General features: G+C 58.7%; 2 protein-coding genes across 24 annotated transcripts in view; both read left to right on the top strand.

Annotated features, from left to right (window-relative positions):
* SLC4A9 (solute carrier family 4 member 9) lies at positions 1-12718 on the top strand. The gene is made up of 21 exons (XM_071759039.1): positions 1-282; positions 1984-2144; positions 2333-2482; positions 2578-2639; positions 2715-2872; positions 3608-3695; positions 3935-4089; positions 4610-4726; positions 4933-5107; positions 5357-5490; positions 5588-5859; positions 6474-6529; positions 6669-6851; positions 6976-7089; positions 7637-7798; positions 7980-8158; positions 8370-8442; positions 10622-10690; positions 11585-11758; positions 12127-12276; positions 12594-12718. Exons 1-21 carry the CDS (start codon positions 29-31, stop codon positions 12642-12644), a joined length of 2937 nt encoding a protein of 978 aa, XP_071615140.1. The 5' UTR covers positions 1-28; the 3' UTR covers positions 12645-12718.
* Positions 12719-13300: 582 nt separating this feature from the next.
* ANKHD1 (ankyrin repeat and KH domain containing 1) overlaps positions 13301-17315 on the top strand; it is a 112798-nt gene continuing 108783 nt past the window's right edge. For all 23 annotated transcript variants that reach the window (XM_071759034.1, XM_071759021.1, XM_071759033.1 and 20 more), the window contains exon 1: positions 13301-13691. In XM_071759034.1, the coding sequence (XP_071615135.1) occupies positions 13416-13691 (276 nt within the window). In that variant the 5' untranslated portion in view covers positions 13301-13415. The remainder of the gene's footprint in view (positions 13692-17315) is intronic.

Genomic DNA, 17315 nt, shown 5'->3' with positions numbered 1-17315 from the left:
TAGCCCATGCCTGTGGCTGCTGGTGGCCATGCAAGCCCCCATGCCTGGGGCAGCCAGCACAGCTCTCCAGGCAGCAGATGCCTGCTCAGAGCCCAGATCCGAAGGGAGAAACACCGAAGCTCCTTCCCGGGCCTTTGGCTGCAGCATCATCCCCTCCAGGATGGTCCCAGCAGCTACCCTGCAGCAGGAGGAGGTTGGGGACACCAGCTGCCCAGTGCTCTTCATCCAGCTCAACCAGCTCCTCAGCACCCCAGCAGGGCTGGAGTGGAGAGAGATGGCCAGGTAGGCACCCATGCACCTGCCCTGGGATGCTTTGGGAAGTTCAGCCTTCAAAAGCCCAGCTCTGAGGAAGCTCATGGCATCTCCCAGGGTGGTTCATCAGGCTCATCCCCAGAGCAGGGCTGCTGGTTGCCCTCTGCCTCTGCCCAGCATAGGGTGACTTTTGTCACGGGAGAGGGCAGTGGGTCCATCAGGGCTTCGGCAGTGACCTTGCTCCTGCTCCTGCTTCTCCTGCCTCTCCCAGGCTCCAGCAGCTGCAGCAGGGCTGGGACAGTGCTTTGACACTACCCAGATCAAGCTGCCCTGCACATCTCAGTAGGTGATAACTGGGGTATGTCAGGGTGGGATGGACTGGGGACAATGGGGAGAAGCTGGGACCAGCTGGGTGCTCATATAGGGCAGGAGCACGGCTGGGATGTCCCTCTGCCCCACACAGGGAAATGGACCACAGGGGTCTGAGGACAGCTATGAGTCTGTCCCAGGAGTCTGGGGGGCAAAGCCAGCAGGCTGTAGCAACTCTCTCCAGCCCCCAGCCCCCTTTTCCCTGTCCCATTGTCCCCCTGTCAGGACCTGCTCTGCTGGGGCACACTCTGCTCCAGCTGCGTGCTGGGCCACCCCGCAGCAGTGTGCCCACCCATGGGGACAAAGGGAAGCTCTGTCTGTGCCTGGATTTAAAATATTTGGCACTGCCTGAGTGTGGCAAAGAGCTCAAGACACGTCTGTGTGGACTTCAGCAAGTGCTGCCAATGGTGGGGCACAGCCTGGGGAGCGGTGGGTTGGGAGCAGCCCTGGGAAGAAGGGTTGGGGGACACTGGTGAGTGACAGATGGGAGATGAGCTGGCACTGTGTGCTTAGCCCAGAAAGCCAACTGCATCCTGGGCTGCTTCACCAGCAGGGTGAGGAGGGGATTGTCCCCCCTACTCTGCTCTCCTGAGACCCCTCTGGGCCTCTGTGTCCTGCTCTGGGGTCCCCAGCACAAGACCCATGGAGCTGTGGGAGGAGATGTCCAGGGGAGATGGACACAGGGATGGTCTGAGGGCTGGGACAGCTCTGTGATGGAGAGAGGCCAAGAGAGCTGGAGGTGCTCAGCCTGGAGAGGAGACAGCTCTGGGGGGGCTGTGCTGAGGCTCTGCAGTATGGGAAGGGGCTCAGGAGAAAGGGGGAGAGAGACTTTTCTCCAGGGGCTGTTGTGATGGGACAAGGGGCAATGGTTTTTTTTGAACCTGGAGAGGACAGGGTTAGGTTGGGCATAGGAAGGAAATGTTTTACCACACTGGGACAGGTTGTCCAGAGAAGCTGTGGCTGCCCCATCCCTGTAAGTGCTCAGGGCCAGGTTGGATGGGGTTTGGAGCATCCTGACCTGCTGCAGATATCCCTGGCCACAGCAGGGAGGTTGGACGAGGTGGTCTCTGGAGGTCCCTTCAAACCCAAATTCTCTGGGATCTCATGACTGGTAAAATCCCCCTGATCAGGAGCTCAGAGTGAGGTGTGGGTCAGCAGGAGTGGGGAATGACTGCTGGGGGTGCCCACTTGTTCTTGCTCCACAAATCCACTGCAGCCCCCCCAAGCCCCATCCATCCCAACCCCTCCCTGTTCCTGCCAGCCTCGTGCTCAGCTCCAAGCTGGTTCCATGCTCCAGCTTCCAATGCTGGCAGAATCCAGAGGACTATTCCATCACTGACCCTTCCACATCTCCCCGGGCAGGTGGATAAAGTTCGAGGAGAAGGTGGAGGACGGTGGGGAGCGCTGGAGTGCACCCCACATCCCAGTCACATCCCTGCACAGCTTCTTCCAGCTGAGAACATTCCTGGAGAAGGGGACGGTGCTCCTGGATCTGGATGCCTCCAGTTTCAAGGAAATAATTGGTATGTGGGAAATTCAAAGGTCAGCCCCTGGCATGGGATGGCCACCAGAGAGGAACCAGGCCAGCAGGAGGTCCCTGTATAAAAGCCCTGACACATGAGAGCCAAGTACCTGGGGTGTCTGTCTGCTGTTCCAGCAAAGTGGCCCTTCCCTGGGCAGTGACTCAGGGCTGTCCCCATCCCTCTTGCAGACAAGGTGCTTTCCAGGCAGCCCGAGGAAGCAGAGCTGCAGCCTGAGCTGAGGCAGAGCCTGGCAGCCCTCCTGCTCCTCCAGCCACAGCATCAGCCCACCACATCCCTGCTGCAGGTCCTCACCCAGCTCAGCCTATCTCCCTGCCGAGGTAGGAACAGCTTCCAGTGCCACAGCCATCCCCAGGGGCATCCTGCACTGCTTCCAACCTCTCTGTACTTTGCTGCTTGCTCCATTTCCTTGCAGGGAAGGCCAAAAACTGCTCTGAGCCTGAAGCCCAGGTCTCTGAAACACCTCTTAGGGAGCAGGTAAGGCAGGATGGAGCTGAGCTGGGGGAAGCTGCTGCACCAAAGTCCCCAGCTGCTGTACCCCTTTCCTTTCAGCTGAGAAACAGATTTAACAAGAAGATCCTGCCAGGGACTGAGGCAGCCCACATTGCCACTGGTGAAGTGGAATTCCTGGAGAAACCCTTCAGTGCCTTCATCCGCCTCAGGAGAGGGGTGGTCCTTGGCTCCCTAGCTGAAGTCTGTCTCCCCAGCAGGTAAAGAAGGGCATGGCTGATATCCCTGTGACTCCTCCATCCCTGTCTCCCTGCTTCTTCCCACACAGGACCAGGTTTTGCTTGGCAAAAGCATCCACATGAAGCTCCAGAACTCTGGCTTGCCTCTTCCCCTCCTCCTTTCCTCAGCTCCTTAGGAGCATCCCAGGATGGGAGCATCCCAGACGGGCTCTGCATTAAGTGTCTTCCTTGGGAGGGTCTGGATGCTCTCCACGTCCTGCCTGGGAGCACGAGGGCTGATGGCTGGGAAAGGGGACACAGGTTTTCCAGAGCCTCCTGCCCTCCCGCGATCTTCTCCTGAGCAATGGGGTGGCTCCTGCGACCTTTTTGGCGCAGGGTGGAAGGGGCAGGGCAGGAGCTGTTCCTCCGTGGCTGAGGAATTCATCATCCCAAGGTGTGAGAGGAAATGGTCCATGTGCCCTTGAGCTGGGGAAATTCTCAGGGAGCATGCGGAGGAGGCAGGCAGGGATCAGGGGGGACATTGCCACCTCCTGGTCACTCTGCCCAGAACACCCGCCCGGCGTGTTGGAGCAGGACATCATCCACCTCCTGTTCTTCCACGCAATCTGTCTCTGCCCCAATGCCCTGCTCAGAGTGAGAGCAGCCCCCTGAGCCTGCTCAGCCCCCAGCATCCCTGCAGCACCACTGGTGCCTTTCGGGACAAGCATCCCCCAGGGAGCAGAGGGATGCTCAGGAGATGTGCTCTCTTACCCCCAGGTTCCTCTTCATTCTGCTGGGTCCCCAAACCAAAGTGAAAGCCTGTCATGAGGTCGGCAGGGCCATGGCCATGCTGCTGATGGATGAGGTGAGGCTGCTGCAGCACCCATGGGTGGGATGAGGACACCAGGGCTCCTCTCCTCTGCAGGCTGGAGCTGGGGGAGGGAGAGAGAAGGGGGTGAGCTCGTGGCCTCCCTTGCCCTGGAGATGCCCATATCAATGAAGTGGGTGGGTGCCTTTCCCAGTGACAATTGCAGACTGGGAGGGGGGAGCTCCAAGCAGCTGAGCACAGGGACAGGATGGCTGAACCATGGCATCTCCCTGCAGCTCTTCCAAGGGGTTGCCCGGGGTGCTGAGCACCGAGAGGACCTCATCGCAGGGATGGAGGCCTTCCTGGATGAGGTGACCGTGCTTCCTCCTGGGAAATGGGATCCCAGTGTCCGAATTCCTCCCCCAAGCTGTCTGCTGTCCCGGCACAGGAGGTAGGATGGAGGCAGAGTGCCCACTGCCTCCTCTCTGGGAGCTCCCAGATGGAAACCTCTGCCTGCAGCATGGAAATCTCCTCCCAGTCAAACCCTTCTGATCCCCACTGCTGTCCCTTCTGCTGTCCCCCCTGTCAGGGCACAGCAAAGCCCTTCAGGCAGGAGCTGCTGAAAATGATGGGTTTCAGCACTCGTGTGGAACATCCTCCAAGCAAGACACCCCCAGTTCTGTCCAGCTCCTTCACCCAAACTGGTTTCACTTGGGCTGGCCCTAGGGCTCCCTGAAGGGGATGGTGGTTGGGTTGGAAGGGACTTCTGAAGATCTTGTTCAAACCCCCCATGTCTCGTCCTCTTCCTCATCTTTCTCCTCATCCTCATTATAGGAGACACACAAGGTCCCCTCAGCCCTGCTTGCACCCCTGTCCCCTCCTCATCCTCCCAGTCCCCTCACAGGCTTCCCCAGATGGGTTCTACGGGCTCCAACTTGAAGCCTGGGAGCTCAGGCTCTGCTCTGCCTCAGGACCACCACGCACCCTCCAGATCAGCAGCCTGATGGCCATGGGGACGTGGCAGCAGCTCAGGACAGATCCAGCCTGAGGCATCCGTACCCCGGGGAGGAGCTGGAGAGGACAGGCAGGTGGGTGTCTGGGAGGATGATGGTGCTGGGAGGTGCAGAGGGATGCTGAATTCAGGACACAGTGCTGCCTTTCCCCAGTGCCACGGGACCACCATGTCCAAACCCCTCTGGGCTGGTTTTTCCCGGGGAAGGGAGCATCCCCTGCCTCGCAGCTCTCTCAAAGAGGGCTGGGGGGGCTGCTCTGAGCTCTTCCTCTGCTGCCCCAGGCTGTTTGGAGGGCTTCTGCGGGACATCCGGAGGAAGGCACCGTGGTATGGCAGTGACTTCTCAGATGCCCTTCACCCCCAGTGCCTCTCAGCAGTGCTCTACATCTACCTGGCCACTGTCACCAATGCCATCACCTTTGGGGGCATGCTGGGAGATGCAACAGCCAACATGCAGGTTGGTGTGGCATGGAGTGCCCTGCACCAACCCCACGGGGCCCAGCCTGCAGGTCTCCTGGGTGTCCACCCACCTCCCACCCATGCTCAGGGAGACAGAGGTGCCCCCGGGGTACTCTGAGCATCATCCAAGTCCCTCTCCTTCCCCGGGCTCTGCAGTCCCTGAGCAGGGGAGCTGTGGGAGGACAGACCTGGGGACCCCTGTCCTTGCCACGTGCCTGCCCCTTGGCATTTCTTCTCTGCATTACAGGGGGTGCTGGAGAGCTTCCTGGGAACTGCCTTTGCCGGCTCCATCTTTTGTCTCTTTTCTGGCCAGCCCCTCACCATCCTGAGCAGCACCGGCCCCGTGCTGGTCTTTGAGCGCCTTCTCTTCTCCTTCAGCCAGTGGGTACCTTCTCCAGGACACTGTCCCCTGGCTGGGCCATGGCTCACCAGCCCGCCAGGTGGCATTGATGGGGCTTTGGGTCACTCTTCCCACCAGGGACCACAGCCTGGACTACCTGGAGTTTCGCCTCTGGATCGGGCTCTGGGTGGCCTTTTTTGGCGTGGTGTTGGTGGCCACCGAGGCCAGTCACCTGGTGAGGTACTTCACCCGCTTCACTGAGGAAGGCTTCTGTGCCCTCATCAGCCTGATATTCATCTATGACTCTCTGAAGAAGATGCTGAGCCTGGCAGATGCCTTCCCCATCAACTGGCAGTACCGGCTGGACAACGTCACCTTCTACAGCTGTGTCTGCAACTTGTCTGGTCCTGGTGAGCCCAATCAGCTTCAGAGAGGATGGGGAGGAGGGGGAGCTGCCCCAGGACCCCCCTGGCACTCCACTGCCCAGCTGGAGAGGTGCCAGTTCAATCCCATCCTTGCCTGCCTGACAACACTGGCACTTTCCTCCTCTCCTCTCCAGGCTGTCTGTCCATCTGTCCCTGTCTCCCAGAGCTCCCCAGGCACTGGGAAAGGGGCAGTGAGGGCAAGACTGGGCCCAGTTCATGTGGTTCTGGGATGGGAGATGCCAGGGGCTGGACACGGACACCTGGGTGGGTTTGTGCTGCTGTTTCTAGCCCAGTCTGTCAATCAGAGGGAGTTTCCTGGGACCTAAAGCCATGTCCATGCTGATCCTGGCAAAAGGGACCCACAATATGCACCAAAAGCATTGGGACAGGGCACAGCCTGGGGCCAGTGGTGCCTCCTGACTTCAGCCAAGTCCTTCATAGGGCTATAACCCCTCAGTGATGTCTGGGACCTCAAGGGATCCAGTATCCCAAGTCCTTGAGGAGAAGCCAGGAAGCCCCCCCAAAGGCAGCACAATCCCATCCATCCCTGAGGGAGTATCCCCATGGTGCTGGCACCCTGACCCTCCCTCCTCTTGCAGGTCACAGCTCCAGAGGGAATGACACAGTGCTGCCCTCAGCCCTGGCCTCCCAGCAGGTACAGCCCCTGCCCCTCCGTGCTGGGGGAAGCTGTGAGCCCTGAGCTGGGACACCTGAGCTGTGTCCCCTGAGCTGTGTCCCCTGAGCTGTGACCCCAGAGCTGTGACCCCTCCACCCCTCCTGCCCTCTCCCTGCAGGCTCCCGATGCTCCAGCTGGGCTGAGCAGGACCCAGTGTCTGGGTCAAGGTGGGCACCTGCTGGGGACCAGCTGCCAGTACGTGCCCGATGTCACCCTCATCTCCTTCCTGCTCTTCGGGGGCACCTTCCTCTCCTGCACCACGCTCAAGCGCTTCAGGAGCAGCCGCTACTTCCCTGCAGGGGTCAGCATCCTCCAGCACCACCCAGAGCCACCCCTCCCATCCCCCTGCTCTGAGGGAGGCTCTGGGTGCTCCCGGGGCAGCACCCTGCTCGGGCCAGCCCGGGACAAGCCCTCTCCCCCCGCAGGTGCGGAAGCTGGTGTGTGACTTTGCCATCATCCTGGCCATCCTGGCCTCCTGTGCTGCTGATGCCACCCTGGGACTCGAGACCCCCAAGCTCCTCGTCCCCAGCAAATTGGAGGTGCTGGTTGGGACTGGGTCTGGGCCCTTTCAGAAGCCCCCAAGCTCCTCTCCTTTCTGCCACTGGCTCCAGCCCTACAGCAAACAAGGAGGGGTTGAACCCCAGCTGATCCCACAGTCTGTAAATAACCTGGCTCTGTCCCTGGGTAACCACGTCACGCTACAGCTCACCCCACACTGAGGGCCATGAGCTCAAGTCTGGGCTTGGGCTCCCCACCCTGGGTGTGGAGCGGGGTTGGCAGCACCTCAGAGCAGCCCGTGCTCACTGCCACCTCCTTGGCTTTGCCATCATCAGCACCCAATGCTGCTCCTTCCACTCCCTTGTGATGCCCAGAAGCAACCAACCCCCTGCTCTGCCACAGCCAGGGGGTCCTCGTGGGGGGCTGGTGGGTCACTCTGCCCAGGAGCATCCCCAGGATGAGAGAGGATGCCCAGGTGGGGCACCCCTGGGCACACAGCCAGGTCATCCAGGACTGGTCCTGTCACCCAGCCGTGCTGCAGACCCCACAGGCAGGTGGCAGCTTCTGTGACCTTTCTGCTTTTTGCAGCCCACAAACCCAGCACGGGGCTGGATCATCTTCCCCTTTGGAGTCAACCCATGGTGGGTCTGCCTGGTGTCTGCTGTGCCCGCTGTCCTTGTCACCATCCTCATTTTCATGGACCAGCAGATCACTGCTGTCATCCTCAACCGCAAGGAGTACAAGCTGCGAGTGAGTTGGTGACAGGGGACAGGCAGGACAATGAGGAGGACTCAGGTCTTGGGTGGCCCCTTTGGGCCAGGGAGTCACAGGGGTACCCCGAATGGGCCAGGAAGGTGGGATAACTCCACTGCTGCCCCTCTGGTGCTGCCAGGGAGATGGCTCAGCCCCAGCACTGCCTCTCCCACTGCAGAAAGGAGCAGGCTTTCACCTGGATCTCCTCTGTGTCTCCCTCCTGATGGTTGTCACCTCTGCCACTGGCCTCCCCTGGTACGTCTCGGCCACTGTCATCTCCCTGGCACACATGGAGAGCCTGAGGAAGGAGAGTGCAACCTCAGCCCCTGGAGAGCATCCTGAGTTCCTGGGCATCAGGTACACAGCACACCCAGACCCCCCCTGAGCACCCCATCTCTGTGGCTCTGCATCCAGGAGACAGGGACATGCCCAGCTCTGCAGCTGCTTCTATCTCCCTGGGTGCCAGTGGTCCCTGTGGCCACCAAAGCTGAGAAGAGGAAGGGCAGGGAGTGCTGGGGGCTCTCCAGAGGGGCTGGGACATCCCTGACCCTGGCACTGCCACCCACAGGGAGCAGCGCCTGACTGGTCTGGCTGTCTTCATCCTGACTGGGGTCTCCATCTTCATGGCTCCTGTCCTCAAGGTAGGGATCCTGTCTGCTGGGTTTGGCCTCTTTTTCAAGGCAGGGGGTGGCCACGTCCTGCAAAGCTGGGAGGTTCCTAACCCCACCATCTCAGCACAATGGAAAGCCCAGGGAGGTGTGTGCTGCATGGAAAGGGGCAGTGGCACAGAGCAGCTGGCACTCCAGGACACTGCCCCATGACAGCTGCCATCCTCCAGTGGCCACCAGGTTCCCCTGCTGTCCCCAAACACACCCCACCATTGCCACCACCACTCAGGGGCTGAGCCTGGCTCTGGTGTTGGCTCTCATCTCACCAAGCCACATCTGGGTCAGGTAGGGTCCATTTTCCTCCACCTGTCCTCACCTCAGAAGATGGCCTTGTAAAGCCTTTGATATGGTCCCCCACAACATTCTTGTCTCCAAACTGGGAAGTTATGGGATTGATGGCTGGATGTCAGTTGGATCAGGGACTGGCTGGATGGCCACGTCCAAAGGGCTGGACAGTGGCTCAGTGTCCCTGTGGAAATCTGAGTGGTGTCTTTCAAGAGTCCTTACTAGGATGGATGGTACTGCAGTGAATGCTGCTGCATCTTCACCAAGGACACAGACAGTGGGATGGAGTGAGCCCTCAGCACACTCACAGATGACACCAACCTGAGGGGTGCAGTTGACATTCCCGAGGGAAGGGAAACCTTGGAGAACCTCAGGAAGGTTCAGCAAGGCCAAGGTGCAGGGTCCTGCAGCTGGGTGGGGGCAACCCCCCAGTGTCAATGCAGGCTGGAGGATGAACAGATTGAGAGCAGCCCTGGGCAGAAGAGCTGGGGACACTGGTGGGTGAAAAATGGGAGATGAGCTGGCACTGTGTCCTCACAGCCCAGAAAGCCAACTGCATCCTGGGCTGCTTCACCAGCAGCATGGCCAGCAGGGCAAGGAAAGGGCTGTCCCCCCCTGCTCTGCTCTCCTGAGACCCCTCTGGGCCTCTGTGTCCTGCTCTGGGGTCCCCAGCACGAGACCCGTGGAGCTGTGGGAGGAGATGTCCAGGGGAGATGGACACAGGGATGGTCTGAGGGCTGGGACAGCTCTGTGATGGAGAGAGGCCAAGAGAGCTGGAGGTGCTCAGCCTGGAGAGGAGACAGCTCTGGGGGGGCTGTGCTGAGGCTCTGCAGTATGGGAAGGGGCTCAGGAGAAAGGGGGAGAGAGACTTTTCTTCAGGGGCTGTTGTGATGGGACAAGGGGCAATGGTTTTTTTGAACCTGGAGAGGACAGGGTTAGGTTGGGCATAGGAAGGAAATGTTTTACCATGTTGGGACAGGTTGCCCAGAGAAGTTTCCCATGCTACATCTCCAAAATGTACAAGGCCAGGTTGGATGGGTCTCATGGAAGATGCCCCAGCCCATGGTGTTCTGTGGATGTTCCTTTCAACCCAAACTCTCTGGGATTTTGTGCTGGAGAAACCAGAGACCCGTCCTGCCTGGTCCTCCCTCTCTGTTTGTGACAGGTGGTGAGACACAGGGCACTGAAAGGTGTCTGATGGCCTGGGCCCAGCCCCAGGTCCTTCGTGCTTGGCCCCATCTCTCTTTATACTCCACAACTCTTTATACTTTCCAGAACTGCAGCATCCCCAGAACTCTCAGTTCCCTCCCTCAGGGGTAGCATGGACCAATGCAGCCTCCCAAGCAGCCCCAGGCAGCCCCTGGAGCTCTGAGGGCTCCATGGAACACACCAAGTGACTCCTGTCTTCTTCCCTGACTTCCTGGGCTTGGGAGAAAAGGAAACTCTGCTGAGTGACCCAGCAGACAGGAGGCACTTTAGGGATGCAGAGGAGGAGGTAAAAAGGCAAAAGGTGTGGTGGGAAGGCAGGATCCCCTGGCATTAATAGATCCTGAGCCAGAAGCCATATCTCCAAGTGGCTTGGTATCCTGTTCTCCATCTCCAGCCTGGATGGCTCCCACTATATACTGGAAAACAGAGCAAGAAAATCAGTGCAGTTTTCCCCACTCTGAAGACAGCAAAGAGCCCTGTAGCTTATTTGTGCTTCAAAGCCCCCAAAGCAAAAAAGCATGAAATGAATCTGGGCTGTTGGAAATGAAGGAAGCAAAAGCTACAGCCACCTGTGTAGGCTTTTACCCAGAAGATGCTGAGCAGGTGAAGCCCCTGGGGGAGTCTCTCACTGCTGAGCCCTGACTGCACTGTTTTGCAGCACATCCCAATGCCAGTGCTCTACGGGGTCTTCCTGCACATGGGGGTGGCAGCACTGAACAGCATCCAGGTGAGCAGGACTGGGCTGGGGGTACTGTTTGGGGCTGGTTTGGAGATGAGGGGGGTTGCTTGGTATCAGCTCTCACTGTACAGCAGAGCGTGGATTTGTGATGCGCAGCCTAGAATGGGTCTGCTCCCTCCAGGCCCAAGTCAAGGAAGGACAGAGGGACCTTTCTGATGCAGAGGAAAATGAAAAGGAGGTGTTTGGGAAACTTTCAGAGTGGCAGGGGCATTCCCAGCAGGCAGCCAGGCAGAGCTGGGACTTGCTGGTCCTTTGGTCCTGGCATTGCCACTGATGTGCCAGCTCTGTTCCTCCCTGGGGACACCCACAGAGGGGGAAAAAATCCTCACTCCAGAAATATCTCTTCACTTTTTTCCCCCTCTAAACAGTACATTTTACTTGCAATTATGCTGCTCTGGCTCTCAGGCCAGGAAACCCTCTCCCTCTTTCCCTCTGCTTGGGGAATCAGGGGTTGTACTCTGACCAAGACAGCAGCAATTTCCATCATGCAGGGGGAGGAATCAAGAGGTTGCTTTTTCTCAAATTAACCCTTTAAGACCAGCTGGAGCCCTTTTAGATGTCTGCCTGGAAAGTGCTCCCCTGGCCTGGGTCAGTGGTGGTACCAGGACATCGGGTCTCACAGACAAACTCACTTGACCAGGCAGCACTCTTGGTGGCCAGCAGGGCTGAACTGCAAAAAGCAATGGTGAAAAGCTACTCTAGGTGGCCCTGCTCTGGCAGGGGGGGTTGGACTAGATGATCTTTCGAGGTCCCTTCCAACCCCTAGGATTCTATGATTCTATGATTGTATGATTCTATGGTGCCAGCCCAGAGAGGGAAGGGGGGAGAGCAGCCTGGGAGGTGGAGGTGTGTGCCCCACATGCCCCCCTCCCCTTGCTGCAGCTGACAGACCGGGTGAGGCTGCTCCTGATGCCAGCCAAGCACCAGCCAGACCTCATCTACCTCCGCCACGTCCCCCTTCGCCGTGTTCACCTCTTCACCATCATCCAGCTCCTCTGCCTGGCCCTGCTCTGGCTCCTCAAGTCCACGGCAGCCGCCATCCTTTTCCCCGTGATGGTACCAGCTCCCTTCTCACCTTGCTCTGGGGCCGGGACGGGCGCTGCCCTGACCACCAGGGACCCTTTTCCCTTGGGGCTGCACGGGGTGGGGGTGCCCTGGCAGGTGGGGGTGTGGGTGGGTGCTGAAGACCCCCGAGGGCTGGCAGGGTCACAGCACGGATTTGCCACCAGCCCTCACCCCCCGGGCTGGGCTCAGCGGGGCTCTCCTTGCTTTGCGGTGTCACATCAAGCCAGGAGAGGTGACATTACCGGGACGGGGGGAGGGACGGGACACACGGGGGGTGTGACAGGGACCCCGTTGCCCGTTCAGTAGCCCCCAGCCCCCCGCACCGTGCGGTGCTGACCCGCGTTCCGCCCCGTCCCCAGCTGCTGGGGCTGGTGGGGCTGCGGAAGGGGCTGGAGCGCGTTTTCTCCCCGCACGACCTGGTCTGGCTGGACGGCCCGGTGCCCGCGGCCGGGAGGGAGGCGGAGGGGACAGAGCCCGGCAGGAGGAAGGAGGAAAAGAACGGCGAGGAGGTGGGTGAGGCTCCGGGAGCCCGACCCCGGGTGCTGCGGTGCCGACCCCGGGTACTGCGGTACCGATCCCGGGTGCTGCGGGACCGATCCCGGGTGCTGCGGGACCGATCCCGGGTGCTGCGGGACCGAACCCAGTTGCTGCGGTGCCGACCCCGGGTGCTGCGGTACCGACCCCGGGTGCTGCGGGACCGAACCCAGGTGCTGCGGTGCCGACCCTGGGTGCTGCGGTACCGGCACTCAGCAGCTCCGGGGGCTGCTGCGGGTTGCGGGGTGGGTGCGGGTGCTGGAGCGGTGCCCGCCTCTTCCTTCTCCTGCAGGCTGAGCTGATGCAGCGCCAAGGACCGGAGATCAACATCTCCGTCAACTAGGACGGGCCGAGAGGGCGGGCAGGGCCGGGCAGAAGCCGCTCCATCGCCTCCCGGGACCACGGGGACACCGGGGGGACATCCCCCCGCTTCACTCCGCTCCCCCGGCCCTCCCGCTCCCCCTCCCATCCTCCCTGCGGCGGCCCCGGCCCGGCCCGGCCCTGACAGAGGCCACGTATCCGCGGAGGGGCCGGTCCCGTCCCGGCTCCCGCAGCTCCGGTGCTTGCCCGGTCCCTGCGGGTTGTGCCGAGCCGAACCGAGTCCTTCGGAGGGGATGGAAAGGGGAGGGGCCCTCGGGGAGGACACGGGCCAATGGCGCGGCGCCATGCGCCACGCGCGGTGAGCGACGTGCCGATGGACCAATGGAAACCCGCGGTTCCCGGACGGGCTTTGACTGACAGCTCGCTCGCCCTATCGCCGCCCGCTGCCTCGGCGAGGGACGTGACTGACGCCGGTGGCGGCCAATCAGCTCCCGGGGAGTTCAGGAAGCGACGCCGGGGCAAGGGGGCGGGGCGGCGGGCTCTAACCGCCTCGGCGTGCGCTCTCAGGGCAGCATGCTGGGAGCGCGTGACGTCACCCGGAGTGGCGGGCGCCCCGCCCAATAGCGCGCCGCCGCCTGCCCAGAGCGCCCAATGAGCGCGGGCGGAGCGGCGGGGGGGGCGGGGCGGCGCCCGCGGCCGGGCAGGGTGTGAGAAGTTAGTGGCGCTGTTGCGGTGCCGTGAGGGGACGGAGACGGCAGCGCTCAGCGAGCCGCGGCGGCCCCGGATCAGCGCGATGCTCACGGACGGCACCGCCGCCCCCGTCGGCGACGAGGAGATCGACTCGGTCGCTCCCCGGGCGCCGCCCGCCGCCGAGCCGCCCGCCGCGGCCGGGCCCTCCCCGCTGGGCTTGCGGGCCGTGCGCCTTTTCGGGGAGGCCGGGCCCGGCGGGCCGGGAGGCCCTGGCGCGCCCGCGGCCGGCGAGGCCGCCCTCGATTTCAAGCTGGCGGCCGCCGTGCTGCGGAGCGGGGGCGGCGGCGGCTCCGGCAGCGACGAGGACGAGGTGTCCGAGGTGAGCGATCCCGCCGGCGGGCCCGGCCCTCCTCCCCTCCGTCGCTTCCTGACAGGCCCGGCTGGCGGCCGAGCACGGCGCCCGCCCGCCCTCTCTCCCTCTCTCTCCCTCCCTCCCTCCCGCCGCTCGCCGCCCCGCACCCGCTGCCGCCAGACGGGGGCTCGGCGCCGCTTCCACCCCACCCTGCGCGGGGGTCGCGGGCCGCACCGCACCCCCCTTCGCCCCCTCCCACCCCACCCCGCCCCGCGCCGGCCCGGGCCTCCCCGCCGCCATGGGCGGGAGCGGCCGCACCGGAGCGGCGGGGGCGGGGTCCCGGCGGCCCCGGGCCTGGTGCCGGTGCTGCTGCTCTGCTGAGGCCGGGGAGCAGGGGGGGGGTCCCGGCACTGCCGCGCCTCTCTCCGAGCCCCGGGGAAAGGGGCTGGGCGGCCCGGCGGCAGGAGGAACCGGCCTGCTGCTCCGCTGCCTGCGAGGGGGGAGGAAGATGTCTCCCGTGCTGCTGCCTCCTGACCTCTAGGAGTGGCGTTCAGTCTGAACCGGGTTGGGAGGGGGAGGTGAAATCCTCCTCCCGGTAGAAAATAAAACCTCTTCTGCTCCCCGATATTGTTGCACTGGACTCCGGGAGAATGCTAAGGGGTTCCCAGCCTCCCCTCAGTGCCTCGTACACGTCCCTGATGTTCACTTTTCATGCCGTGGAAATGTTTCACGCCGAACGAAATGGAAGAGCATAATGGAGGTGTCTTCCTTTGATCTTCCAAACCTGCCGAGAGCTTTAAGGGAAGGGTGTGGGTGAGGGACTGGAGCTTTTTATCCCAACTCAGATGAAGCATTTTGGGGCCTGTAAACTTGCATCTGGTACTGCTTCACGTAGCCTAGGGAGAGAAGATAAATTAAGGCTTTTATCTGTCTCTGCTGCCCAGTCATCCTCCTCCAAAGAGTGAATCTTATTTCCTTAGTTGCCTCTTGTAGAAAGAAGACTGAAGATCACAGTGTAGCCCTTTTGTAATATTAGAAGAAAGCAAGAGAAAGTGGCTAGCACTTGCAAACTTGTTGCAGTTCCAGAATCTTGTAGCTCTGTCTGCTTCTGCAGGAGGAAGATGATGGTGATACATAGAGTTTGTTCTTTGGGAGGTAGGAGTGTGTCCTTCAATGTGTGTCCACATTTCTGACATGGAAGGAGGGCAGCCTGCATTCATCCTCCTGTGCCTGAATTTCTTGCCTCCATTGGTGCCACTCTTTTGTCCATCAAACTGACAGGGTCTTAGCAGAATAAAAAAATGAAGCCTTGCAGAACCAGATTTGCACTTTGTGACCCCCCAAGCTGAGTTAGGAATCGTGTTAACAGCAGGAGATTGAGCTACACTAAAAATCTGATGTTGAGGCAGAGGAGCAGCAGTGTGTGAGTGTTCCTTGCATGGTTGCTGTCCAGAACGTGTGATATGGGATTATGTCTTCAAATCCATCCCTGTTTTGGGGAGCTACAAGGCTGCAAGTAATTTGTGAGTGCCTGCTCTCCAGGATGTCCTTTTTGCCACATTTTAATGTGGAAGAAACAAAGCAGTAGTTCCAGAACCTGGAAATGATGGGAAATGTGCTGTATCAGTGTTTGTGGCTCTTTACAACATGAGCAGAGTTCTGCATTGAAAATGTACCCCTTTTGAACCTCCCCCATTATTTAGAGGATGTGAACAGCCAAGGTGTTTGCTAAACACTCTGTTGGTCCCTTGACTAATAGCAAGTATTAAGAAAGACAGCCTATTATAAATGATGTGTCTGGGAGGTTGGCAGTGAGGTAAAAAAAAAAAAAATTGTTCCCAAATGGCTGTTAAAGGTAAAATTTCCCACTTGAAAAACCTGGGAAAAGGTTTCTTCTTTAAAATATGTAATAGTAAAAAGTTGGAATTAAAACACTTGGAAATTTCTCGAACATATGTAGAGGAGCTGGGCTAATCTAGAAGTTGTAATTGCCTGGGGAGTTCTCCTGTCTTGTGTTTCTGGTTGTGGGGAGTAACCTGGGGAAGAAGCAAGGGTGAGAAGGATGTGCCTCACACCTATAGACTGGGCTATGCCTGGGAGAACCAAGAGTGAAATTGTTTTTTTTTCAATTTTTTTTTTCTTCTGTACCTATGAGAACTGAAGAAGAACCTAGTAGTGTTTGGGGTTTTTTTGTTTGGTTTTTTTTTTGTCAGTTTGTTTGGTTTCATTTTGTTTGTTTCCCGTTTTTTAACAAAAGACAAACTTCTGGGCTGGAACATTGCAGTTCTTGAAGAGCACTGCTTTGAAAACTCAGTGGCTTTTTGGAGTGTGGTTTTGTGCCATGAGTCACTGATTTGGGTGTATGCCTTTAGCTATTACAAGTAAGTGGAATTAGTGAGGACTAGAAGGGGGAATTTAAATAAAGTGAGCATTTGCCATGCTGCCATGGTCTGTCCTCTTTTCTCTACTTCTGAAGTAATAAAAATAATGGTACAATATTCTGTTGGCTCTGCTGTATGTCTGCAGTGGTATTTAGGCTTTGTATCCTTGCATTAGTCTGAGTATAATATGCTAAAATAAAGAGATTAGTCAAAATGGTGAATAAGGTGGATAATAAAATCATCAGGGCAGCAGAAAATGAAGAGTATAGTGAGGTATTCATGTAAAAAATGAAGTGAACAGTATATGTTAGCCTAACTTTTGAAAATATATTTTATTTCTCACATCAGATTTTCAAGCCCTTTACAGTGGGAGTCCTGTCCCCATTTTACAGGCGAAGAGAATGTGCTGCATTTATCCTGCCTCACAAAACTGGGAGGAAAACCAAAGCTTTGAGTTCTCCTAGCTCAGTGCCTGTGGCAGTCACCAGGCTGCTGGCTCAGAAACCAGGGGCTGAAGTGGATCCTGTATAAGTGACTTGTATCAGCTCTGCAAGGAGAAATTTCAGTCCAGCTGTATAGAATATTTGCTAGAATTTAAATTATCACATGCACCTAGAAACAGCTGCCAGCTGAAGCATGGCTTTGGGCATGGAAGGATGAGGCCTGGAGGCTTTGTGCTCTTTCTGTGTAAACCAGAGGAAAGCTGTGGTTCTCCTGGGTGTTGAGAGGAACTTTCTCCACTCCTTGCAGTTGGAGAGATGAGGTGGTTTTGACCTTGGTGTAAATAGTTGCTTGGTTGCCTTTTGAGCTGGAGCAGGGCTTGGACACAGCCTGCAGCTTGTTTAGAGTGACTTTTGGTGTAATTTTAACTGCATTCCTAGCAGTCCTTGTGAATTTTGTTGGCATTTAGTGGGGTGCCAAAGGTGTGAGTATGAAACAGCCTCCTCCATACTAGTTGTAAAGCCTGTAGGTCAAGGTGAAGGCTCGTTGGCAGGGCAGTGATTAATAGTGGTTGTATGTCAGGTCCATGGGGCCTTGGAAGTTGAGGGCTTCTGGCCACAGGGCACAGAGGTTCTAACCAAAAGTGGGCTGTAGAAACAGAGAAATTGATGCAAGTGATAAATCTGGCAGTGTTGGTGCTCACAGGACTGTGCACTTTGCTGATCTGCTGTAAATTAAGTAGGAGAAACCAGCTGTGCTGACAAAAGTACCAGAGGAGCTTGGAACTCAGTTCAGTGAGTGGCTTTTGGCAGTGAGGGTAGAAATGTAG

This window comes from Heliangelus exortis, chromosome 15 (assembly GCF_036169615.1).
Source record: "Heliangelus exortis chromosome 15, bHelExo1.hap1, whole genome shotgun sequence".
Classification (NCBI taxonomy): Eukaryota; Metazoa; Chordata; class Aves; order Apodiformes; family Trochilidae; genus Heliangelus; species Heliangelus exortis.
The sequence above is the reverse complement of the archived record's forward strand: the minus strand, read 5'-3'. Positions and strand labels throughout refer to the sequence as shown.